This window comes from Protopterus annectens, chromosome 3.part0 (genome assembly GCF_019279795.1).
Source record: "Protopterus annectens isolate FY-2018-M chromosome 3.part0, PAN1.0, whole genome shotgun sequence".
NCBI classification, from domain to species: domain Eukaryota; kingdom Metazoa; phylum Chordata; order Ceratodontiformes; family Protopteridae; genus Protopterus; species Protopterus annectens.
This window is the reverse complement of record NC_056731.1, coordinates 125,615,394-125,641,832: the sequence shown is the minus strand read 5'-3', so window position 1 is coordinate 125,641,832 and position 26,439 is coordinate 125,615,394. Positions and strand designations below refer to the sequence as shown.

Genomic DNA, 26,439 nt, shown 5'->3' with positions numbered 1-26,439 from the left:
AAAAAATAGATGAAGTAGATGTAGACGAAACACTGGAAACTATGAAAAGGCAAAGAAGGCATATGCAGAAACAGTAGCAAACCTATGAGTAGGATTTAGATAAAAAATAAAAGAAGATAGCCTGGAAGGAAAATTCATGGTAATAAGAATTGCACAGATATCAGGTATGGAACAATGTAATTTTACCTTTGACTGTAAAAGAGCAAGAGGTAAGAACATTTATCTTAATTAACAAAAATACTTTTTGTGACATTTTCTTTGAGACTGTAGAAGGTATGGAACTATTTTTGTGTAAATATAAAAAAGATAGAATTACAGTCCATAGAATGAGAATATATAATAAAAGCATAGTTTTAATAGACTAAAAAGAAACTTCATATATGGTTTTGAACTTAAGTGTAAAGAGACACTTTAAAAAACATTGTGAAAATAGGGGTTTCTGGACTGAGACATGGGACTGTAATGTTATTCTGAAAATGGAAATGGAAAATATTGTACATATTTCAAGTATTATAAATGTTAATAGTAATAGGGGTGTTGAAAAATATTGGTGGCAACCAAGGACGTGTTATTTTTAAAGAAAATAAGGGCGTATTAGTTAATTGTTACAATAAAAAGAAATGCTATATATGGAGTAAAACAGGACATGAAGCAAAAATGTGAACTTGAATATTACAAATGTAAAAAAAGGATATTTATGAATGGATTATAAAGATGGATGGATTAAGTAAGCTGATTAAATGTGTTACAGATAAGGCATGTCTGCAAAATAACTTGACTAAGTTGAGCATTTGGGTACAGGAGAATGATATGCTGATAAATATATCAAAAACTAAACATATGAGATTTGGGAGACACAAATTGAAAGGTGAATACTTAATGCAGTAGACAGTGATTAAAACTGTAGACTCATTTAAGGACCTGGGTATATGGGTAGATCCAGCTATGAGTTTTTCTAATCATATCAACCAATTGGCTAATGATAGTTATAGAACTAAAGGTTGCATAAAAAGATTTATAAAGTCTAGGAAACCTAAAATGATGAAGTCATTGTTTGTTAGTTACATTAGGCCCAAAGTTGAGTATAGAATAACAATATGGAAACCCTATAAAAAAAAAAAAAAAAACAGGCATGAGTAAACTGGAAAGAGATGAATTAGAAATAGAATCAGAAGTCAGTTATCAAGAAGATATACGTTAAAAATGATAACAGGGAAAAAGAATTCCATTGGCAGAAGAATTAAAGACAAAAAAGAGCATTTAAAGACATTAATATAAAGGAAAAGAAGAAACAAAATGGATAAAGCCTTTCTTATAAGAAATTTGTATAGGACAATATCTCCTAAAATAAGAAACAGAGAAAGGAATCATTTAAGAATTCTTCCTGTGAATGTTAATAGTATGAAAAATAATACTAGAAGGATAGCAATTTTAGAATGTTATAAGAAATGTGATTTTGATATAATTATTCTGGAGGACATAAGAATTTTGACACATAAAGACAGATTACAGACAAAAATATGGGATGGGGAAATAATATGTAACATAAGGAGGAGCAGGGGTAGTAGATGTATGTAAAAGAGTAGTGAAAATTCTGGTTGATCGTCAAAATGGGAAGATCGACAATTACAGACATAAGATTGCAAGAAAATGTCTATAGAAGTTTTGCTATGTATGCACATGTGACTAGTAAAGAACGGGAGAATCTAGTGCAGAAAATATTGATTTATGTAGATATAAAATGGACATAATTACAGGAGATTTCAATTGTGACTTAAGGGGAAATAAAAAGAAAGGAAGAAAATATATAAAATGATGAAATTAATAAAAGGTTTACATTCATATTTGCGTTCTACACACTAGCAAATGACAGATGTTCAAAAGGACATTTGCAAAATTCCCAAATGTCGAACAAAAAAATGCTTTGAATGTGCAATGAGCTAATGCACAGTGACATTCTCTCATTGCAGATTCTGCATTGTGGGTGCAGATTGCACTATTATGGGGCTCGGAAAATGGACCCTTTCCCCACTGTAGTGCGATCTCTGAGTTAGTATATTAAAGTAGGGGGGCATGCAGGGTGCAGCCCTCATATGGGGGGTGCATTACACTTCATTACAATTTGTATTCAACTTTTGTGTTCAAAAATCAGCGAATCTGCTTTTTGATTTGCTGATTTTTGAACATCGGAAACTGACGCTGTTTTGAGTTTTGTGCTTAGGTTTCGCTCATATGAGCAATCGCACGAGTGATTTTCAGCTATGCAAAGATAAACCATAATAAAATGTGGAAAATTAGTTATATGGAATAAAAAACAAGGAGTTATAGGAGAGGTACTTTAAAATCTGAAATAAATTCTTTTTTGGTATCAGAAGGAATATGCATAATGGAAGACAAAATTGTTGCAACATTTTTCTCAGATAATTTGTCAATATTTATTTATTTATTATTTATTTACATTTGTTGACCGGGAGAGTCCGACTGGACACAGGTCCGTTTTCAGCGGAGGCCCAGGGAGAAAAGCTCCACATTATTATTTGCATTATACAGTTAAAAAAATATCATTTAAATATAGACATTAGTCCAGTTAAGGATGCAAGACAAGAAGAAAACAGATGCAAAACAGATGTAAAACAGCTTTAGAGCAGAGTACAATTTTAAAATATAGTGACATATACTAAACATGGTTAAAATGTAGATGAGATTCATCAGTGAACAATTGATACAAACTGTTTTTGAGTTACATAACAGCCATTAGCAGTTGTTGCTACAAGAAGTTAATATTATGTGGTAGGTAGCTGGGAACATGAGTAGCCAAGCTTGCTAAGAGTAGGTTGTTGATAGGGGGCTGAGAGAGGTAGTGGGTGGGGGGAGTGAATGGTATTAGAGGAGGGGTTGCAAGGGCATATCTGACAAGTTCTGAAGTGTGATTTTAGTAAGGATTTAAAGTGGGTGCAAGAAGTTACAGAGGTAATTGAGGATGGGAGGCAGTTCCAGAGTTTGGCTATAGTGCAGGAGAATAATGCTTCTCCAGCAGAGTTAATGGCTCTTGTGATCTGTAGGAGGTTTTTGTGGCTGGATCTTAGTGGACTCGTGGTTATGTAGGGTTGGAGCAGATTCTGGAGGGATGGGACTTTTAGTGGTTGGTTTATTAGTTTGTGTGCGAGTGTGAGTTGGTACCATTGAAGGAGGTGGGGGAGCTCTAGCCAGCCCAGTTCTGCTAGTGAGAGATAGTAGTGAGTATGGTAGGAAGCTCCTGTGGCGAATTTGGCGATTTTGTTGCAGCAGGTTTCAAGCTTATTTAGATCACATTGTCTAAGGTTAGTAAATATTGGAGAGGCATAGAGTAGGGTAGAGATAAGATGGGAATTTGCTACCAAAATTTTAGCTGCTTTGGTAAGTAGTTGCTGATTTCTATATAATGCTCCTAGTTTTTTGTGCACTTTTTTAATAGTCATGGAAATGTGAATGTCAAACTTTAGTTTATTGCCTATTTCTACTCCTAGTAATTTGGTGTGTTCTGTAGGATGGATGGTGGTGTTGTCTTTTGCTGTGATGTTAAAGTGAGAGCTGTCTAGGGTAAGTTTGGTGGGTTGGAAGATTAGTCATTTTGTTTTGTTTGGGTTGAGTATTAGTTGGGCATCGGATAACCAGGTTTCAACAGAAGAAAATGCTTCCTGCATGACTTTTTGCAGTTCTGGTAGGGAGTGGGCTGTGCAGATGATGGTTGAGTGATCTGCGTATTGTATGAGTGTGCCATGTGTTGTGGCTGAGGCTAGATTATTGGTGAAAATAGAGAAGAGTAGGGCTCCCAGGATGGACCATTGGGGAACTCCTATGGAGACTGGTAGTTGGGGGGATAGGTTGTCCTGCCAAACAACTGCTTGTTGGTGGTCAGATAGGTAACTCTGAAACCAGTTGATGACTGGTGGAGAGAAGAATAGGTTATTGAGAAGAGAGATGAGTTGTTTGTGTGGGACCATATCAAAAGCTTTAGAGAGGTCTATGAAGGTAGCTGAGGAGAGATAACCTGCATTTTTATTTTGTAGGATAGTGTTAGAGAAAGAGATTAAGGCGGTGGTGGTGCTATGGTTAGGTCGGAAACCGTGTTGTGTGCTGGAGAGGAGGTTGTTAGCAAGGAGGGGATCTGAGACTTGAGAATGAATGCATCTCTCTAGTATTTTGGAGAATGGCGAGATAATAGCTATGGGGCGGTAATTGGTTAAATCTGTGGAGGAGCCTCCTTTGTGTAGGGGAATTATGTGTGAGACTTTCCAGAGTGTAGTAACATAACTTTCTGACAGAGATCTGTTAATCAAGAGTGATACGGGGTAGGCTAGAGCGTCAGCTGCAAGTTGAATGTATTCACCTGGGAGGTTGTCTGCTGCTAATCTGGTGGTTTTAAGTTTAGTTAGTAGTTGTTTTATTTTGGAGGTAGGAACAGGAGAGAAAGAGAAGCTAGTTGGGAGATTGTTAGTTCTAGTTGATGGTGTGGGTTTATGGGGGGGGTGTTGTCTAGCTAGTGATAGTATGGTTTGTGTGAAGTGATTGTTGAAAGAGGTAGCAATATTTTTGGAGGAGTAAGTTAAGTTAGGAGTGGGTGTACTTAATTTACTTGGGTGGAGGATGGAGTTTATTGAGGACCAGAATATTTTGGGGTTATGTTGGGAGGAGGTAAGGGCAGACAGGTAGTATTGGATTTTGTCCTATTTTATAAGCTTTTTGGTTCTATTGCATAGTTCTAGGAATTTTTGCCTAGTAGAGGGGGTTTTGGTTTTGCCATGTCCCATGCTTTATCCCTTTTTTTCATTTCAGACATCATGTTTTTTTTTGTAGCCATGGGGATTGTTGGGCTCTAGTTCGGGAATGTCTCATGGGGGCATGGTAATTAAGGATGCTTAGGAATGTTTTATTAAAGTAGTCAACTGCGTCATCTAGTTTTAGGTATTTTAGAGGTTGCCAGTTACAGTCTTTTAGGGATGAGTTGAATGAGAGAGGGTTGAAGTTGGATATATCACAAATAGAATAAATGAAAAAAAAAATGGAATGAAAAAGGCAAGAAAGATATTAGGCAATGCTGGAAAGGATCATATTGTTATGAAAGAATTTTGTTAATTTGTCAAAATGGTGAATTGTTTTTTTAAAGAAAATATAAAGATGGTTATCTGTATTGTCTGCATATGTCATTTGCCAAAAGTTTTATATCAGATGCTCTTCCTGATGTAAGACTCCCCATTTATCCAGGCTTGGGATAGGCATAATGAAATGCACTGGCTAGTGGCTGGGATCAGATCAGTTCTAGAAGTGAGATATTTGCTCTGAGGGTGTTGATGAAGAAGTATAGAGAAGGTTAGAAGCTGCTGCATTCTATCTTTGCAGACTTAGCAAAAACATATGACTGGGTGCCTTGAGAGGAGTTGTGGTATTGTATGACATAGTCAGGAGTGGCAGAGAAGTATGTAAGAGTTTTACAGGATGTGTGCAATGGTAATGTGATAGTGGTGAGGTCTGCAGTAGGAGAGACAAATGCATTTATGGTGGAGGTGGGATTACACAAAGGATAAGCTCTGAGCCCTTTCTTATTTGCAATGGTGATGGACAGGTTAACAGACAAGATCAGACAGGAGTACCCGTGGACTATGATGTTTGCAGATGATATTGTGATCTGTAATGAGAGTAGGAAACAGGCTGATGAGACCCTAGTGAGGTGGACATATGCTCTAGAGAGGAGAGGAATGAAGGTCAGCAGGACTAAGACAGAATATATGTATGTGAATGAGAGGGAGAATAGAGGAATGGTGAGGGATGCAAGGAGTAGAGTTGGTGAAGGTGAATCAGTTTAAGTACTTAGGATCAACAGTTCAGAGTAATGCTGTGTGTGGAAGAAAGGTGAAGAAGATAGTGCAAACAGAGTGGCATGAGTGGAGAAGAGTAGCAGGAGTAATTTGTGACAGATGGATACCAGAAAGAGTGAAAGGGAAATTCTACAAGAGGGTAGTGAGACCAGCTATGGATATGGTCTGGAGACGGTGGCACTGAAGAAAAGACAGGAGTCAGAGCTGGAGGTGGCAGAGTTAAAGATGTTAAGATTTGCATTGGCTGTGACTATGATGGACAGGATTAGTAATCAGTATATTAGAGGGTCAGCTCAGGTTGGACGGTTTGGAGACAGAGCCAAAGAGGTGAGATCACGTTAGTTTGGACATGTGCTGAAGAGGGATGCTGGGTATATTGGGAGATGGATGCTAAGGATGGAGCTGCCAGGTAGGAGGAAAAGAGGAAGGCCTAAGAAAAGATTTATAGATGTGGTGAGAGAGGAGATGCAGGTGTTTGTTATGATAGCATAAAATGCAGAGGACAGGAAGAAATGAAAACAGATGATCCACTGTGGAGAGCCCTAACAAGAGCAGCCAAAAGAAGAAAAAACAAGATAAAGATAGTTATCTATTTTGGAAAAATAAAGAAAGATTAAAAAGAAAAGCAGGAATATGCTAAAATATATGGAGCTGTATTACAAAAAGAGATAGAAATATATAAGAAAAAATATGAGAAAATTACAGAATCATTGTATAAACAAAGATACATTTTATGAGGGAGAAAATAAGAAGTTTAACCTTATTTAAGCAAGATAGTGAAAAAAAGATAGTAGCACAATGAAAGAAATTAAAGTTAAAAAAATGATAAAAAGAAAAGTCAGCAACAAATTATGGGTAATGTTGTTAGCTATGTGGGAGAAATGTTTAGTAAAAAAGAGACATAGTATAAAGAAATAGGAAGTAAAACAAATTCTGAACAAATTAATAAAGAATTTGGAAAAGAGATGACATTGTATGAAAAAAATGAACAGTTAAATGTGGCATCAGCATCTGGCCCAGATGGTATTGGGTTTGAAATGAAGGTTTAAAAGATAAGGAATTGTATAGCAGAGTATTCAAATTTATATGGAAAAAGAGATAAAAAAGAAGATATAAAGAATGTACAGATTAGCATATAAAATTGTATTTGATTAATAGTGTTAATAGGAAAAATAACATATTTATCCAGTGTTGTCATGATTTCTAGAGGGCATGAAAAATTCTTACTAGAAATATTCTTCTTTATATATGAGGGTCAAGATTAAATACTATTAAGGGGGTGTATTATATATGAACAAGGAAGGAGGAGGATTTGGTATGATAAATCCAATAGTTTATGCTGCTTCATTCAATTTATATAAGGTATTGAAATGGTTAAATAAAAAGGATGAAAAATTAGTAACAATTGAAGTATAAGTATATGAAATGTGAAAATATAAGAAATATTAAAAGAACAAAATAATGTTTTAATGAAGAAATAAAGAATTATCAGCAAATATAAGCATGTGGAAAATGAAGACTGATGAAGTGGAAGAAGATAGAAAAATAGGGTATAATAATATTATGAGACAATACTATTGTATTAATCCATGGGAAAATGTTCCAGAAGTAAAGAATAAAGCAATTAAGAAAAGAAACATGTGGTGTAGATATAATGTTGAATGCAAAGATTTTTTTGTAGCAAATGGGAAATTACCTGTTAAGGAGAATATGCCTTGCAAAATAAAAGTCAAAAATATGCGTTTATTGTGGAGAAGAAGAAACAACAGAATATGTTTTCTTAAAATGTGAGAGAGTTAAAAAGCTGTGGAATAAGTTATATGTAGAAAATGTTTTTGAAAATATCAAAAATTATGAAAATATAAATATGGACATTATTGAATATGGATATTATGAAAACATGAACAAAAATTTGAAATAGATTTAGATAAGAAAGTATTTTATGTAGTCTGGGGAATATGGAATGAAAGAATTAATGAAATCATATTTAATGGAAAATGGATATTGTCACTAATATTAAAGAAAATTAGATTATGGTTATGAAAAAGGGAGATGGGGTTGATATAAAAACATAGAAATGACAAGTTTTAATATGTAAAATTAAAAAATGAAAATGATTTTAAATGATTCTATACATTTGCAAATATATATTTAGGACCCCTACTCCTAGGTGCAGTGGGATTTTTTTATCCACTTCAACTCAAGAAGATGAGGCACTGGTTTAACATGTCAGATGAAGGACAGCACTGCAGTGTCAGCAATTGATCTATCTGCTGTGGGAATAGAACACAGAGCCTTCTGCACCAAAGGTGAGGGTTCACCCTGCCAAAAGTGAGTGGTCACCCTGTTGCACCACTGACACTGCAATAAAATGTACACTTGTTTGCTGTCTTAAAAAGGTGAACTTTAATACTTTCTAGCATCCTGGCCCACCAGCCTTCAAGAAGATTCTCAATTCAATTCTGAAACCACTTTAAATACTCTTAAACATTACAATTACATTTTAATTTAAAGAGCTAGTATCCACAAAAATTCTCTTTAGTTGATTTCCACATTTAGCCCAAAAGGGATCTAAATTAAATGCTTTAATATAAAATAACTATCCTTGTATAATAACCACTGCTTAATATTCATTCTCAAATTTGGTGGACGCTGCAATAAATCCATAAATTTTAACTCAGGCATATTAAGATTTTCTTCTAAAAATATACTATTGGACTGTCTTAAATTACATTTTCAGTAGCCCACGATGCTCCAAATTTAATTTCTTAACAACCAGCTTTGGTTCACAACATACTTTTTTTGACAAAGACATATCAAAATATACACGATCCCTTCTGATAAACAGGATAAGTGCTTGTTTATCATAACATTTTGTCCATTCATTATAAACCAAACTCCTTCTAATATACACTTACATGCCTCATATTTGTCCATACTTAAAACTCTGATTTGTAATCAGTGACTTTGGATACATTAGATATGAGTTGATACGGACACTTTGAACACCTATACTATTCCCCATCCTATATGTAAATCTAGAATCTTTGCCAAAGTTGAAGTTCATCATATCGATCACTGCTGCAGAAAGTATGGCTATATGGGTTATATACTAAGGATGTAACAGCTGATCAGCTTCAAATGTTTCAGAGCACTTTTCACATGCCCTATCAGGCAGTTCAAGCTGACTAAAAAGACAAGTTTGTCTGCCAAGGTATTTAGAGCTTATCTGCTGCTGAAGAGTATGCCCCTGTGAGGCTTTCAATGATGGACAATCAATTTGTGTTGCTCCTTTGCTTGGAAGATAAATTCCCATTGGGGGAAAAATCTTCTATTTTATACGATTTGTTTATTTTTCTTCTTCAGGAAAGTTATTTTAAAGCTAGGAGTTTGTGTTTTAACAGGTCATCATAAGACTATGCTACACTTTTAAATGAAACCAGTCTTTTTTGCATGCCAGTTTGAAACGTGTTTGAAGTAATTGAAAACTGTTTTTTTTTCTTTTTCTGTGGCAATATTGTGTTTATCTTACTTTTGGGGGTTGGAAAAGTGTTTTAAAGTGTTTTAACTAAGAGTGCCTGTGAAAAAAGTGACTTTTACTGCGTTTTAAATTTTAACGGAATTTGCTGCTTATTTCTTGGGAAAAGAGGTACCATTTTGGCTTGACTGTGAAACAATCTGTTGGACCCATGGTCAGTCCTTACAGCCACAGAAGAAAAAGTTCAGCAAACAGCCTTTTCCATCAAAGCAGGCTAACAATTTGCCTCAGCCACAGGTGGGTGAAATCTGCTGTCGCTAATAGTTAGACTTTAGACTACTCATTTTTTATGTTGGATTCTTCAGGTATAGCACCTACCGCCAATATTATTCAGGCATTAGGTGTATCCACGGCAACTGTTTGAGTGCCCTCAGTGGACTAATGAGAGTCACTCTGACCAACTCTTGGAACGGAAAGAGGGAAGGCTTCCCTGTTTTGTCAGAATATTGTGCCCATCCTTGGGGAGGCTACTTTTGAAATTAAAAATACTGTTGGCCCCATTCTTCCTGTCAAAAAGAAAACTAAGCATTTATCTGCTCCTCTACAAATTTCTTTACACAAGAACAGTTTACAGGGTTTGGTTCATGGTTTAATTCAGGCTAGTGTTCTTTCTTGTAAAGTAGTTTCTGGCAAAATAAAAGGTGATACCTCCTTTCCTTTAGAATTTGAAGATTCTGAATCGGGACAGGAAGATGAAGGGGCAGATACAAAATTTTAACCTCAGATTCTGATCTATTCTAGTCTGATCTATTGTATTCTAATTTTATTTATATATATATATATATATATATATATATATACATACACACACACACACATATATATATGTATATATATATATATATATATATATATATATATATATATATATATATATATATATATATATATATATACACTCCATCTCAAACATATCCATCACTAAACTTGCATGAATTGGGGCCAAAATAATGCCCCAAATTGCAAGTAAAACTTTGTTGATACCTGAAATAATTATGAATTAGTGCAAACTTTAATTACTCACAAACATATGTACTTTGTGGAGAATGCTTCATATATGAATATGCCACCTGAAAGCTATAGTAGTGTTAAAATACTCCCATATAACTTCTTCATATCACAGCTCAGTTAATACTAATGTGTTCCCCATTGTATTCCTTGTAATTTTTTTAATTAAATCAAATCTATCTACAATATAACATTTTAACCACCTTACATAAGGGTACAATAAATTATTCAGTGCTTTTCCCAATTACGCCAACATACTCCTTATACTAGATACTACTGGTCTACCTGGAGCATTCACCCTATTCATATGAACTTTTGATAATGTCTAAAAACAGAATGACTGGATTCTCTTCCTGCATATGTTTAACTTACTGTTTAGTTAAAAATATTAACCTCATACCTTTTTCAAACTATATATACTCTTGCTTAAACTCAGATGTTGGATCGTTACTTAATTTCTTATGCTGTTTAGCATCACACAAAAAAATCTAACCAAACTTTATCCTACTTTTCTGGTTTATCAGAACAATATTTGAACCTTTGTCAGCTAGATTAATAATTACCGAACTTTCCCACTGCAAATTCATGAGCTCTATCCCTTCTTCTTTATTAAGATTAAACATTTTGCAATTTAATAAATCTTGCAAATTCATCAGACATCTCATTTAAAAGCAATTTTTAAGAAACTTGATTGTAGAATTATTAAAATAAAGTGCAAAAGTATGTTTACCATTAAATTTTAACCCTTAATTATTTCATAAACTTTAAAAAAAGTAGGCATGAGTAGGCAAACAAGTGTGTATTTCGTTATGTTAGCAAAATAGTCTGGTAATTTGAATCTTTTAAAATAGACATGACATGTAACCTCTTTTTTTTCCAAAATGTATTCATCAGTTCCATTCTAGAGACAGTAATGGCTCTCCCCCAAACAGGTATAACAGACCATTGAAAGAGTGACGCCCTCCCTTGCTTGTGGGAATTGTATTGTTGTTAAACGTTGTTTAACAACACTTAGAAATTTCTCCAAGATAAATGAAGACCGAAAATGTAGCTCTAAGGAAAACTATATTGTGCCTTTACACAGCTTGAGGGAATAACTAAAGGGTATATTTGTGTATTGTACAGACCTGGTTACATACTTTTGTGGTGATGTATAGAGTCTAATATATGCAAACTGTTATTTCACTGTAGTAAATGTTAAAATGAATATGAACTGAGAATGTAATTAAAGTTTCTTTCAGGTGAATTGCAGGACTTCATGTTCCCTTTCCATAATTGAGTTTGCTTTACTTTTCTGTGATGCATTTATGGTTTTGTAAAACTTAATTAAACATTTGAAAAAAGGAGTTGGTCTTCATCTTGCAGACAAATATTTACTTTCTTTTACAGATTGTTAATATTGGAAGTGAGTTCTGTTACATCGGTTTGATTTCAGGCTCGGACAAAAAATTCAGGTATTTGATGCAAATAGTTTCATAAATCTAAGCAGTGCAAACTCTGTGCACATATAAAATGAATGCAGTGAGTACATAAAAACCATGTCACTATTGTTAAAATTATTTACAAGATCATGCAATGAATATAACTTTAGCTTTGTATATCCCTTGTGAAAAAATATACCTATTGGCCATGTTCAGGGCTCTGTTACTTGAAGTAATCTCAGGTACTGAGTACATGGTATAAAATAAAATTCTGCTCTTTAAGCCATCTTATTTTGTTGCATTATGTATATATGCCAGCAGTGAAACTTTTATATTGACACATTCTTTTTGTTGTTATGTTAAAACTTAATAGCTGTGATTTAGACTATGCTGAAAGAATGAAACTCCTATCTAGACACAGTTTCAGCTGAGCACTGTGCTTCTGTTGGCTGGGTTCTACAGATGTGTGTGTGTGTGTGTGTGTGTGTGTGTGTGTGTGTGTGTGTGTGTGTGTGTGTGTGTGTGTGTGTGTGTGTGTGTGTGTGTGTGCGGATGGTGGCTGAATATACATGCATATAATGTAATATATAGGCACTGAAACACCTTAGCTGGACAGCACACTGGTCAACCTAGTATAACAGTAGAAAACAAATTACTGTAAAAGCAAATCTAAAGCTATTATGGGTTTAATTTTGCAGCTGTTCACTTCCCAACACTATGCCAAAACATGACAATCTGCTAGGCTTTACATCACACCACTTTACTCATATATACTACATTTATAGTTGCATAAATGTAACTAAAGGCAAATGTATTGCAGTTGACTATACTAAATATGAGTCAATTGTTCTGACATATATATATATGTATATATATATATATATATATATATATATATATATGCATTTATTATTTATTTATTGACATTTGTTAACCGGGTTAGTCCAACTGGGAAAATGTCCCTTTTTCAGTGGAGAACCGAGGAGAAAAGCTCCAGAAGATGCAATATTTAATTAAAGTAAGCAAACAAGAAATACAGACAATAATAGCAAACAATAGAAAGGAAATAAACAACTACATGTGAAGATTATAATTGAAAGAAAAAATAAATGGAAATTTTTTTTTTTTTTTTTCAGGACAAATTCTTTGTTACTGTACGAGTGAGGGAGAGTCAAGAGTGTGAGTAGGATCAACTGAGTGTGATGTGAGTGTGGGGGGAGGGGAGAGCTATGTAGGGTCATAGCAGGGACAGGTTCTGGAGTTAAGTAAATGTGCCATAAGTTCTTTTTTAAATAGTGGAGTGTGAGAGATAGAGCGTATGTCTAGGGGAAGTTTATTCCAAGCTTGGGCCACAGAGTGTTTATAGAGTTGCTTACCTACTATCTTACAGGGGTGGTAGATATCGTGCAATTGCTGATTGGAGGTGCGGAGAGACCAAGAAGGGGTATAGATACAAACTAGGAGAGATAAAGATGGACAGCAGGAAGGTTTAAAGAGCATAGAGTGCAGCATGTGAAATTGGTAGAGATGTAGTAGGTGTGGGAGTTCCAGCCATTGTAGAGACTTTAAGGCAATACAATGGTGTGTGTTGTTTGGGGAGTTAGTGATGAATCTGGCTATTTTGTGGTAGGTTTGTTGGAGTTTGTTCAGGGTAGTTGTTTGAATATTTGTGAGAATTGGGGCGGCATAGAGGAGAGAGGGGAGGAGAAGTGCTTGACCTAGGGTGAGTCTACCTCAGGAGTGATGTATTTTTTGTTCCGGTATAAGAGACCTAGTTTCTGATGGGTTTTCTTTATGCATTGCTGTATGTGTTGATTAAATTTTAGTTTGTCATCAATGATGACCCCTAAGAGTTTAGTGTAGGTGTCAGGTTGGATGGCTGTGTTGTTGCAAGACTTAATGACAAAGGAGGATCTATGATGAGCAAAAGAATGGGGCAGGAATAGTAAGAGTTTGTTTTTTTTGGGATTGAGGATTAAAAGGTTTTTTGAAAGCCATTGTTTGGTGGTGAGTAGAGCTTTTTGGGTTAGAGAGTGTGGGTTAGAGAGTGTAGGTCAGAGATGTTGTTGGCTGTAGAAATAATAGAGGAGTCATCAACGTATTGTATGAGAGATGACTGATTGCAAGAGGTGAAGAGGTCATTAGTGAAGATGTTGAATAAAAGGGGGCCTAAGATAGAACCTTGTGGAACAACAGTAGAGATAGGCAGGAAAGGAGAAGAGGAGGAGAGCCATTTGACAGATTGTTCATGTACAGATAGATAGCTAGAGAACCAGCTGAGGGCAGAGGAGGATATGTGAAAGTTGGTAAGTTTAGACAGACGTAAAGGATGAGATACTGTATCACAAGCTTTGGAGAGGTCAAGAAAGAGACAGGAGGTAAGTTTATTATTGTCCAAGGATTCTGCAATGGTGTGAGTGAAGGAGAGTAGAGCAGTAGTTGTGCTGTGATAGGGGCGAAAACCATGTTGGGTAGAGGTGAGTAGGTTGTGATTGAGTAGGCGATTGAGAAGCTGTGTGTGGATAAATTTTTCTAGTATCTTAGATAGAGGGGATAGAATGGCAATAGGTCGATAGTTGGAAGTGTCAGTGGAGTTACCTCCTTTATGGAGAGGGGTAGTGTAGAAAGTTTTCCATAGGGTAGGAACAGTAGAATCTAGCATAGATCTATTTATTAGTATAGATACTGGGTAGGCAATAGAGTCAGCTGCAAGTCTGAGGAAAGTAGGATGTAATTTGTCAGTAGAGGGGGAGCAGGGGTTGAGTTTGAGCAGTAGAGATTTGATGTAAGAAGTGGGAACTGGCTTGAAGGATAAATGAGTAATATTGGCAGTGGGTGCTGGGTCTGGTAAAGAGGAGGAGTTAGGTTGAGAGGGTAGGAGATTTTGGATGGAGGAAATAAAGTGGGAATTAAGGAGGGCAGCTGTTTCTTCAGGAGTTGTGTTTGGGTAGGGGGATGGGTTAGAGGGAGAGCCTGGGTAAAGGATGCTGTTAAGTGTTGACCAGAATTTCCGGGAGTTAGATCTATGTTTATGCTGGCCTGAGCTATAAAAAGATTTTTTTGTCTATTATTGTATGTTTTTTTGGCAAGATTACGTAGTTGCATGTATTTGAGAAGATGAGGTGTTTGTTTAGATTTGATCCAGGCTTTCCAGACACTGTCTCTTTGTTTCATGATGGACTTAGTTTCTTTAGAAAGCCAGGGGGCATGATTAGATTTCACTCTGATCTTCCTGGAGGGAGCTAGGGAGTCCAGAGTATTCAGGAAAATGCTATTAAAAGTGTCAACGGCATCACTGAGAGGGAGTTGCTTAAGGATGGGCCACTCAATGTTATGCAGAATTGAGTTAAACTGAGAAGAATTAAATGTGGATAGTTTCCGACAATCTTTAAAAAGGTGGGGTTTAGGAGTATATGGGTCATATCTCAGGATGGAGGTAGGGAGATGGTCACTGAGGGAGTCTGGTAGGGTTTTGGGCTGATGGTAGAGTTGAGGGGAATTGGTAAGAATCCAGTCAATTGTGGAGCAGGAGGTAGAGTTTTTCTGGAAACGAGTGGGGTTAGAAATGAGTTGCTGGAAACCATGAAGGTGAATACTAAGTAAGGGAGAGCCAGTAGAAAGTTTTGACCAGTCTATATTCACATCACCAAGGATGAGTGTTTCATAAGGTATATTGAGAGAAAATCAGGATAATATGTTTTCTATAATGGGTACATTTTTGCCAGGAAGAAGACAAATGGAAGCGATAGCAATTTTTTTGTGTGGATTCAGATGAAAGTTGAGAATGAGGAGTTCAGCAGGATGGAAGTTAGGAATAGGTGTGGGGAATGGTGAAAGGTTAAGGCTGTTAGAGTAGAGGATGGCTACACCACCTCCTTTCTTTGAAGTTCTATCTGAGTGGTAGATGTTGTAGCCAGGAGGGAGTATTTCACTGTTTGAAGTATGGGGCTTGAGCCATGTTTCTGATAGGGATAGGATGTGAGGGGTGTTGTAAGCTATCCAAGAGTGCAGTTCAGTAATTTTATTTGCTAGGCTTTGAATATTTAGTGAATAAAAGGTAAGGTGTTTGCATGGGATTGAGTTGTGGGACTGAGGTTGTATAAGTGGTAGTCTGTCGGAAGAAGAATGTAAGGAGGAGGTGGTTAAGGTAGATAAGGGGGGAGGGAGAAGAGAGATGTACAGGAGCCTGGGTTGGGGTGAATGTCCCTGGAGGAGAGTAGTTGTTTGTAGAGAAGAGCACTTGATGTGAAAAGTTGATAGTATTTGGGCAATCTAGATTTACTCTTATTAGAAGGTTTGAGAATTTGTAATATGTGTCTTTTGTACAGAGTTGAGGTAGAAGAGTTAAATAGGTCTGGAGATATGATAAAAGAAGAAGAAGTAGGAGAGTTGTAGTGTGAGTGAGAGGTAGGGGAACATAGAAATGGATATGTGAGGTAGTAGTGATAAGAGGTTGCAATAGAGAGCATAGTGAGTACTGTTGCAGATATAAGTAGATGCAACATTATGAGTAGTTTGGTTAAGAAGGGGAAGAAGGTAAGTGTAAGAAAGTATATAAAATAGGAGAATGTGCTAAGTGTGATTTGATGTTGGATAGTGGGAGTGGTACTAAACAGGAAGTGGAATTGTATTAGATAGCTAGGCAGGAAGGGAGGGATATGTGAATATGCTAAGTGTGATTTGATGTTGGATTATGGGAGTGGTAATAAACAGGAAGTGGAATTGTATTGGATGACTGGGCAGGAAATGGAGGGATGGTTAAGTATAAAGGAAACTGTAGAGGGGGTGGGTGAGAATGGGGGTAGGGTAGGGGAGCGGAGTGAGTCCTCAGGGTGAACGGAGTGGGAAGAGCCAAGCAGGTGGAAGAGCAAGCCAGCGAGGAACAATCAATAAGATGGATAGCAAGCACAAGGTAAGAAAAGCAGAGGGGTGAGGCACTAATTTGCTAAATGAGACTAGGAGGAAGGCAGGGAGGTTGACAGAGGTAGGGTAAGGGCAATAGGGCTAAACTAGGACAGACAAATAGTAAGTAGCTTATTAGACTAGAGTGGGAAATTCAAAAGTAGGTAGATGTTGCCATCTAGTGGACATATCAGAAATTGCAGTAGAGGGCCACGAGGACTTAGTAGGGGGTGGTGATAGACTAGAAAGAACAGGTTGAGTGGAGTCTGCAGTAGGCTGTTAGCGTGCACAGGCAGGAGTACAATATAACTATAGGGAGTGCAAACAGCTTACAAAAAGGTACATACACTTTGTTTTAGTATTTCTAATATGTTCTCAGTTTAAGCTTTGGGAACCATTAAAACACAGGGAGATAATTACACGTTCCCTTAGATAGTGTTTTCAGCAGACAAGAACCCAGGGTACACGCAGCAGGGCAAACTGGAAGAGAAGGAATACAAAAACAATTACTACATTGAAGTAGTCAAACAGCATCTAGGTTGGAAGGAGAAGGTTAAAGTGTGAGGTTTTAGTTTGCAGAGAGTGTGTCTGTAGGAGAGGGGAAGGGAGCACTACATAGTCAAACATATCAATCAATTCTGAAATATAATACTGGTATATAGATAGAAAAAGTCACAGGAAATTATAGGCATATAGTTTCAGTTAAATAATACAGTATATAAGCACAGTGGGAAAAAAGTATATGTATATATAAAAAAAAATCAGAAGTAACCATGTATTGAGTATCAGTGCATTAACTGAATACAATTGTTTCAAGAGCCTTCAGCATTCAAATAACTATAGTAATTACAATCCACTCAAGGTGAGGAGGTCACACTTAAAATTGTAGGTAGCGAGGGTACTTGCAATATAAGACAGGCAGGAGGACAGAAAGCACTTACATTCAGGTAGAACCAGAAGCAGCAGCACTCAAATGCACACAACGCTAAGGAGTGAGCATTTTTCTTTTCATCAAAGTAAACATGAAGTAGGAATTCATAAAGCAGCTATCACTTAATTATTTGTTAATGGAGTAGTCAAAGACAATAGCATCAAGATTCAGGCAGAGACATGCCTCACCACTCAAAATACACTCAACGCTAAGGAGCGAGCTTTTTTCTTTTTATTAAAGTAATCAAGAAGTAAGCATTCTTAAAACAGCTATGGCTTACTTATTGGTTAATGGAGTAGTCAAAGACAATGGCATTAAGGATTCAGGCAGAGACAAGCCTCAGCACTCAAAATACATGCAACGCTAAGGAGTGAGCTTTTTTTCTTTTTATTAAAGTAAACATGAAATAAGCATTCCTAAAGCAGTTATCGCTTACTTATTTGTTATATATAAAATATATAAAGATAGATTCAAACTCACACACACGCACACCACACACACACACACACACACACACACACACACACACACACACACACACACACACACACATATATATATATTTATATACATATGAATATGCGGATCTAATGTCTTTTATCGAATTTACGTTTCAACGAAATGTAAATCCACAAATGCATTTACACAAAAGTGTGTTTCAACGAAAACGCACTTTCATGTAAATCCATAAAAAAAAAAAAAAAAAAAACACTTAAAACACTTTTATGCAGGGGGGCAAGCTCCCCTGTACCCCCCATGTGGGGGGCTGTGCACACCACACCCCCCTACTTAATATTCTCACTCTGAGATTGCACTACAGTTGGGAAAAGGGAATGTTCCCTCATCCCCACTGTACTACGATCTCAACAACAGTCCGCTTAGTGGTACATCAAGATTAAATGTTGATGTACAACTAAGTTAACATGCACATTGCATGTTTTTCTTTATTTAGCTAATTTAATTTTTTTGTTTTACCTACTTATTTAAGCGAAAGTGTGTTTTTGATAAAACGCACTTTTGGGTAAATCCACTCACGAATTTCACGTTTCAGTGAAACGGAAATTCGCCAAAATCAAGTAGATCCATAGATATATATAATATATACATATATATATCTATATATATATATATATATATATATATATATATATATATATAGTTGCATTTATTAGTTCCATTGTTGTATAAAGGTAGGAAAATGGGAAACACCAATAGAGTGCACATTCCGAAAGACACAACAACAACAACCAATAGAGTGCACATTTATGTTGCACAATGATTTAACATTACCACCATCTTAACAATATGACTTTTGAACACAGTTAAGTTTGGTCAGTTGTGGTTAGACAGTCACAAGCTGATTAACTGGCTACCAGTCACTTGTAAGTACAACTTCTACCTTTTCTGTTTTTTTGTTAAACCATGGATTCTTCTATGACTCACTTCTCTTCACTATTTCTGAAAATTATATGATCAAGAATTTGTCTGTCTACATTTAATTCAATAGGCTGATAACCCTGTTCCCTTCTTTGCCCCAAGGCAGATACACGGTACCATTCCTTGTCTTCAGATTAGTCTAGTGACACTTCATAATTAGTTTGAATTGGCAAAGTATAGCTCTCAACAAATCATGGTTACACCTAAAGAACTCCATTCATTGGTCAAGTGTAATAAAATAATCTGTAACTGTTTTAAGATGACAGCTATAAACTTAGATACATTAGATAAGAACAGCTAATAAACTATAACACATCACAATACTGTAAGGCATCTAAGATCAATAATTAACTAGCAGCACTATAAAATGACTAACCTCTTAGGAATGTGTGAAAATACAGTGAGTGCCATACAGTAAGGATACAACCAAGGGTTAAGTTGAAAGTCAATGGCTAATAAAAAAAGAAGCGAAAGAAGGAGTAGAGCTATAGGCTGACCCTGATGAACCCTTGGGAAATCTAAACTGAAGCAAAAATAAAGGTCCCTAGTAAAACTTGAAGTGAAAGTGATGTCAGAAATTGCACAAGTGGTCAGGATCAAGCATTTCAGAAAGGCATTTTGGATCAAGACCTTGAATAAATATCACCAGTGGACATGATTAAAGGTCTTCTTGCCAACCATTGATATATTTACCCAGGAATAAATCTCTTTGTAGATAGTTTCTAATCTTTGTGCCTCCCCATTCTGTTCAGTTCTTGCTACCCCCCCCCCCTGGCTTGGGTAAACAAGTATTGGAATACGAAGCCTGAGGTAAATTATTCAAAATCAACAAGAAGAGTTTGTATTTGATATCCATCAAAGGGGTATCGTGGAGACAAACAGGATATTGTGGCTTTTTGCCTGTTCTCAAAAGTGGAAAAAGAAGAGATTATTTTCTGAACACAGACAGTTATTCTGGTCTAAGACAGGTTTAAAGGCTTCTTATGATAATCGCACACCTCCAGGCTGGTAACCCAACATAACGCATCAGATACTTCAGGTGCTGCTAACATTGGGTAAGACAGCAATTCAGGTTGTAGCCTGCTATAGGTCCCCAACCATGTCCCAAGACTCACATTCCTAAGCACCCTGGAGAATATTAGGGCTCCAACATAACACTCACATACTGGGTGACTTCAACTACCCCTCCATTAACTGGGAAAACTACTCATGTACCAATACATTTGCCCATTGTTTTCCTGGAATTCATTAACTCCAATGCTCTAGACCAGCTCATTCTCACCCTCACTAGAAGTAACAACATCCTTGACCTAGTCATTACTAACATGGGCGACTGTTGCTCTACACCAATAGTCAACTCATCCCTGGTTAGATCCGACCACAAACTAGTCACCTTCAAAATCCATATCCCCCCCCCCAGCAGAGGTAACCACCATGAAAAACTTCTCCAAAGCTAACTTTGGGCTCATAAAAACAGAGGTGGCTAACTTCACAGCATGCATGCAAATGGAATATCATTGCATGACCACCGAATCATACACCAATGCACGAACACGTACACAAATGCATGGATCTCGCCATACCCAATAGAACCAAGATGCTCTACTCCAAAAAAGGAAAGTCAATCTGGTGGTCCCCTGCCATAAACGAACTCTACAACAGAAGGAGAAAACTGATGCAGAATAAGGTGAAGTCCCAACACTGGAAAAACTCCCTTATCACCCTCAACAAAAAGTTGAGATCCCTCATCAAATCCTCTAAATCTAGTTATGAAAACAGAATTGCAGCAGATAGTAATGACAACCACACGGCCTTCTATAATTATGTAAAGAATCTCCACGGCAATACCCAGATTTGCTCTGAGCTATTGCACAATGGTACCTCCTATACCGAGCCAACAGATATTGCCAATATACTGGCTGACAGATTCAGTGTCAACTTTACCCCTCCCCCCACCAAAGGACCAATTACAATACCAGTTGATTGCCAGGCACCCAGTATTACTGCTGCACAGGTTAAAACAGCACTGTCCAAGGCCAAGAATACAGCTTCTATGGGACCTGACAATATCCCTGGCTGTGTTCTACATGAACTACAGAGTGAACTGGCACCTCATCTGTGCACCCTGCTCAATCACAGCTTCACCTCAGGCTTTGTCCCTACCAAATGGCACACTGCTGCAGTCATCCTTCTCCACAAAGGAGGAGTGACAACAGACCCTGGGAACTATCACCCCATTAGCCTTGATGAGTCTGATATGCAAAGCTATGGAACGCATCTTCATGGTCCTAATAAACAAGGATATAGGGAATCTCCAAACTCTGAATCCCACACAGTTTGATTTTGTGAAGAGTAGATCATGCCTGCTCAGCATGTTTGACTTCTTTGAGTCAGTCACCAGAGCTGTGGATGAAGGCAAGGTGGTTCATATAGACTACCTTGATCTGGCCAAGGCCTTTGATGCCATTCTCCACTTAGGAATCATAGAAAAACTCACTAAGCTAGGCATCAACCCCTATATCACTAGGTTGGCTGCAAACTGGCTCACAGATTGAACACACAGCGTGAAAGTAGCTGACTCCAAGTCAGACTGCTGACCAGTCACGAGTTGAGTCCCACAGGGTTTGGTAACTCCCCAAGTGATGTTTACATCCTGCAGAAAGGCCTCAGTGAGACCAAAGCCTGGTGTCAGAACCATGGCCTTAAGCTCAATGCCAAAAAATGTGTCATCATCCCCTTTGGGAAAAAACCCGGTTCCCACAAATTACCACATCGATTGTAGTCCACTGAACACAGAAGGCATTATAAGAGATCTGGGAACACAGGTTGACAGCAACCTCTCTTCTGACCACCACATTGCCACTGTGGTCAGAAAGTCCTTCTGTGTGGCACATCTCATTACTAAGGGTTTAGCATTCAGGAAGAAAGAGGTCATTGTCTCCTTCTACTCTTCCCTCATTAGGCCAATCATTGAGTACAATGCCCCGTTTGGCATGTACCTCACTAGACACCTGCAAAAACTGGAGAGGCTGCAAAAGTACTTCACAAAGAAGATACTAGGCCTTACACACTTGTCCTATATGGACAGACTCAAAAACCTCCAACTATTCTCTCTCTCATATCACCTACTTAGAGACGATCTCTGCTTGACTTACAAAGCCATGTCTGACTCAGATCTGTTAGAAATGCTACATCTAAAGAAATCCCAATCCCTCTGCACCACACACTCCACAGACCTCATCCTCATTACCACAACCAACAGAATGTGCTGGAGGGACAGGTTCATAACCCAGAGACTGCCCATGCTATGGAATAGATTTCCCATACATGTCAAACAGAGCACCTCATTGGCTGTCTTCAAGAAAAATCTTGAGTGAATGGGAAACAGAAAATTCACTCCGGGGATCACTCCAATGGCTCTACTCAACAGAGGCACTGGGAACTAAGGTTGGGTGGCACGATGCCAGGGTAATCCTATGAGCTAGGCTTGTAAAGTCTCCAGGGCCATTAGCCTAGTAGACACCTATATACCTATAAACCTATAATGATACAAAGCAGACATTGTTCACATGATTCAGTAGGCAGTCATTATGCTCTAGGGACTTTACTGGTTTCAGCCATTTATATGAGTTATCAACTCTGCCTTAACAATGGGGATTTACAGAACTTCTCTAATCTCACCAGAAAAAACATAATAAAAAAATATAAAAATAAATTAATAAATAAACTTGCAAGGACTAGAGTTCCTTACTGCAAAATGTCCAGAGGCTATCAGTCTTTGTACAAAGTTTGTTATATAAGAAATTATTAAAGATTTCCCATAGCATAGAACTGGGATACATTTCTTTTTCATGGACCTGGAAACACTCTTACATCTTGGTGAATAATGGATCTTTGAAGTCATGCTAGTTCCATAGCATATATGGAAAAAGCCCTGTTTATGATCCAACCAGTATGGCTTTGGTTAGTGTCTCATATGATGCAAGAGTTGACTGGGAAACTGAGAGGAATGATGAGGTGGACCCTGATCACCTCACCCTGGGGAAGGGCCAAAGTGCACATGCCCTAGGGACAGACTCCATGTAATAGCCATGTTGGAAATCAGATATCACTAGACAGGATCAGTGAGGGGACATCTCTTGGAGATGTGGCAGCCTTGCCTCTACCTACAGCTCAGTATACTGTGCCCTTTAGGATGTAACAAATGTGTACAGGGAAACTGTTGGGAACATATAGAGGAAAAAAAACTATTCCCCAAAGATGGTTGAATGAATGGCAGTAGGAATTTTGCCTCTCTGGGAACAAACAGGCTGAATAGATGAATGGGATGAGACTCAGCTGTTACAGTGGACCAGGAACAGATACAAAAAAATCTTTAAAGTCAGTAGCTCATGTAAAATGTAAGAGAAGTCTCTAACACTGACTAAATAAGAGATGGAAACCTCATACAACTGGCATAACAGGGTTTCATGATCTTAGTATGGACATGAAAGAATATCAAGGTTAGAAACATATATGAGATATACCATTACTAAAGACTGTAAATCCTCATGGAAGTGTCATCTCTATAGGTCTGGTGTGTAACATACTTTGGAGTAATGACATCAATCAAAGTGATCTCTCAAATGACAGTTCAAAACATTTGATAAGGCAGACAGTCTGGGAGAACCCTGTGCATTTGTGTTGAGGAAAGATAACAAACATTTAACATCAGCACACATCTTTAGCATGGTCACTTTAAACATTTTGGCGCCTTTGTGTCTTTTTTAAACATATCCAGAAAGTAGTTGCTTTGTTTTCTGATGAAGTGCCTTTGATGTTGGTGGGTTGTATTCATTATCCAATGTTTGCCCCATCTCTTAGAAAAAATTAGTCCTGCATATTATGTGAAGTGACACCCTTGCCTCCTGCAAAACTAATCTTGACAGTTGGGTAGGTGTCCACAGATTCATCCTTGGCCTGAGTTGTTTTCTCCTTCCGGGTGGTGTTTGGAAAGGCCCACACAGTGTTCCTATTCAGGATTACTTGCTTTGTGGTTCCTATGAGCCTTTGGTCCTACAATGGTACTGCAGTATCATTATATTCACATATACTCATTACCAATGTTAAGAATGGAAAATGCTGTGTAATAATGTATCATAAAAAAATTAATGTATTATAAAAGCAATTCAGTTGTAATGGTTTTGGCTTTGTATTTTTTTTCAGTTGGCTGGATGGATCGCCAGTAAATTTTGTCGCATGGAATGTAAACGAGCCATCTTTTTCAAATGATGATGAGAACTGTGTTGCTATTCATAAAGAAAGTGGTTAGTAAATATATTTTAGCTTCATTTCTTTTGTTATGACTGGGGATGTTTACAGTGCATTCGATCCATATATCCTCTTAACTCTTAAAGTTCATCTCTGCTTATATTGATTACAGTATTACCTTTTGTGACATCAGGCTGACTACAAAGACAACAAAAAAGCAAAATGGCTCTGGGATAAATGTATTCAGATATAATACTAGCATTCAATACTAGTGAAAAGAATATTCCACGTCTTCATAAAAATGGTATTTAACTGAATTAAAAGCAGATAGTTTGAAACCAAATGCTAATCAACAAAAAGGTAGCTCGTAAAGCGTGCACCAGCACTTACATTTAATTTAACTTCATTCATTCATTCTTTCTTTCATCCATTCATTCTCCTGTTGCCTGTTTTATCTAATTTGTGATTTTGTGGGCAGCCAGAGTCTATCACAGCAATCAGGATAACATTTTAGTAAAAGGGAAAAGGGACTTACAAACACATAAATTAAAGATTTCTTCCTGAAGCCGAGTGATTTTTGAAGTATTTTTGTCCCTAAACAAGATCATTTATCTTAGGCAAGATTGTTTTTGGGATGCTAACACCAGCAAACAAGAGCATTATCAAAACTTGGGAGTAGATAACTCCTGATTTTGAACTCTGTCAGCAGCTGATGTTGACAGATTTTGGATGGAGAATAGTGTTGTTGTGGGCATGGCATATGTATGTAATGTAAAGCAGGTTGCTGTATGTTCCAGGATTCACATGTCTTGATAAATGAGATAATGAAATAATTAGCATGCCTGGATATATATATAACTGAATGAACAATGAGAGGATGTTTCACGGTTCTAATATGTATTTGGTGATAAATATTTTTTATCTGAGAAAATAACATGCGTGATTGAACTGGGGCGTCTTCTGAACTTACTTAAACATATACATGCATCATATTTATGAGTAGATATGTCTGCAAGAAAAATTGTTTTACTGGCAGAAACAATTTTGACATGACTGGCTACATGTTATTTGCAAATCTATGTCTGAATGAGCTCCTATTTCCATCCTTCATCATCATTTTTATCCCATAATTTTCTGTCTCACTGTTCTCAAGAAACTTTTGGAATGCTGCACTAAAACATTTTAAAATACTATGAAATATTGCATGCAAAACTGTTTAACAATCCTGGTTTAGAAAAAATCCAGACTGACTAACCCTTGCTCAACAGGTATATTCAACCACTTTAGAAGTGACTTTGATGGGCAGAGTTGCAGAAGTCCCATCTTCTGTCCTCACTCAAGATGCAATGATCTTGCAGATGTTATGCATGGTTGCGGAAATGGGTAAACAGCCAGCAGCATGGAAGTATTAGTTTTGCCTCTCAGCTACACTTAAAATGAAGCTGTTTCATTGATACTAAGACTCCTAATAAACTGAACTTTTTATTAGTGTCAGTTTCAGTGAAATCACTAAGAGGAATTATGAATCAACAGATTTGTTGTTGAGCAGTTGTACTGTAACAATCACTTAATAGGATTCCACATTCATTTATTCAGTCATACACACTTAATTTGATAATGGAATAAATTAAACAAATGCGTAGCATGACTGATTGTTTGGGATATTAGTAGTATATAAAGAATTTAGCACTCTGTACTATACTAAAGCTCACTTGCCAAATTCAAAGGTTTTTCACTTGAGCAGATAGACTTTAAATTCCCTTTAAAAAAGGACAAATAATTAAACTGTAGTCCAGATATCAGGGAAGCCATTAGCTTAACATGTGCTGAATGAATTGCTGGAGATGGGGGTAGAAATGAGTGGCTGAAGCCAGCTCCTGAATTTTGCAAGGACCAGTTGGTGCAGAACAGACCAAAGATGTGCACTCTGCTTGAGAAAATATGCAGAAGATTGCACCTAGGTGGGAGCTAACAGAGAACACTGATTTGGGCCTAACAGCTAAAGCGGGAGAGGAATTAGGAGCAGAAGAACATTTTGCTGACACCACACAGCATGACAGTCCACTTTCCCCAAATGTCACCACTTGTGCCCAATGT

General features: G+C 37.1%; 1 protein-coding gene across 1 annotated transcript in view; it reads left to right on the top strand.

The window, feature by feature from the left end:
- LOC122796782 (macrophage mannose receptor 1-like) overlaps positions 1-26,439 on the top strand; it is a 2,734,532-nt gene that overhangs the window by 1,565,225 nt on the left and 1,142,868 nt on the right. The window contains 2 exon segments of the mRNA XM_044065509.1: positions 11,791-11,855; positions 24,298-24,398. Of these exon segments, the coding sequence (XP_043921444.1) occupies positions 11,791-11,855; positions 24,298-24,398 (166 nt within the window).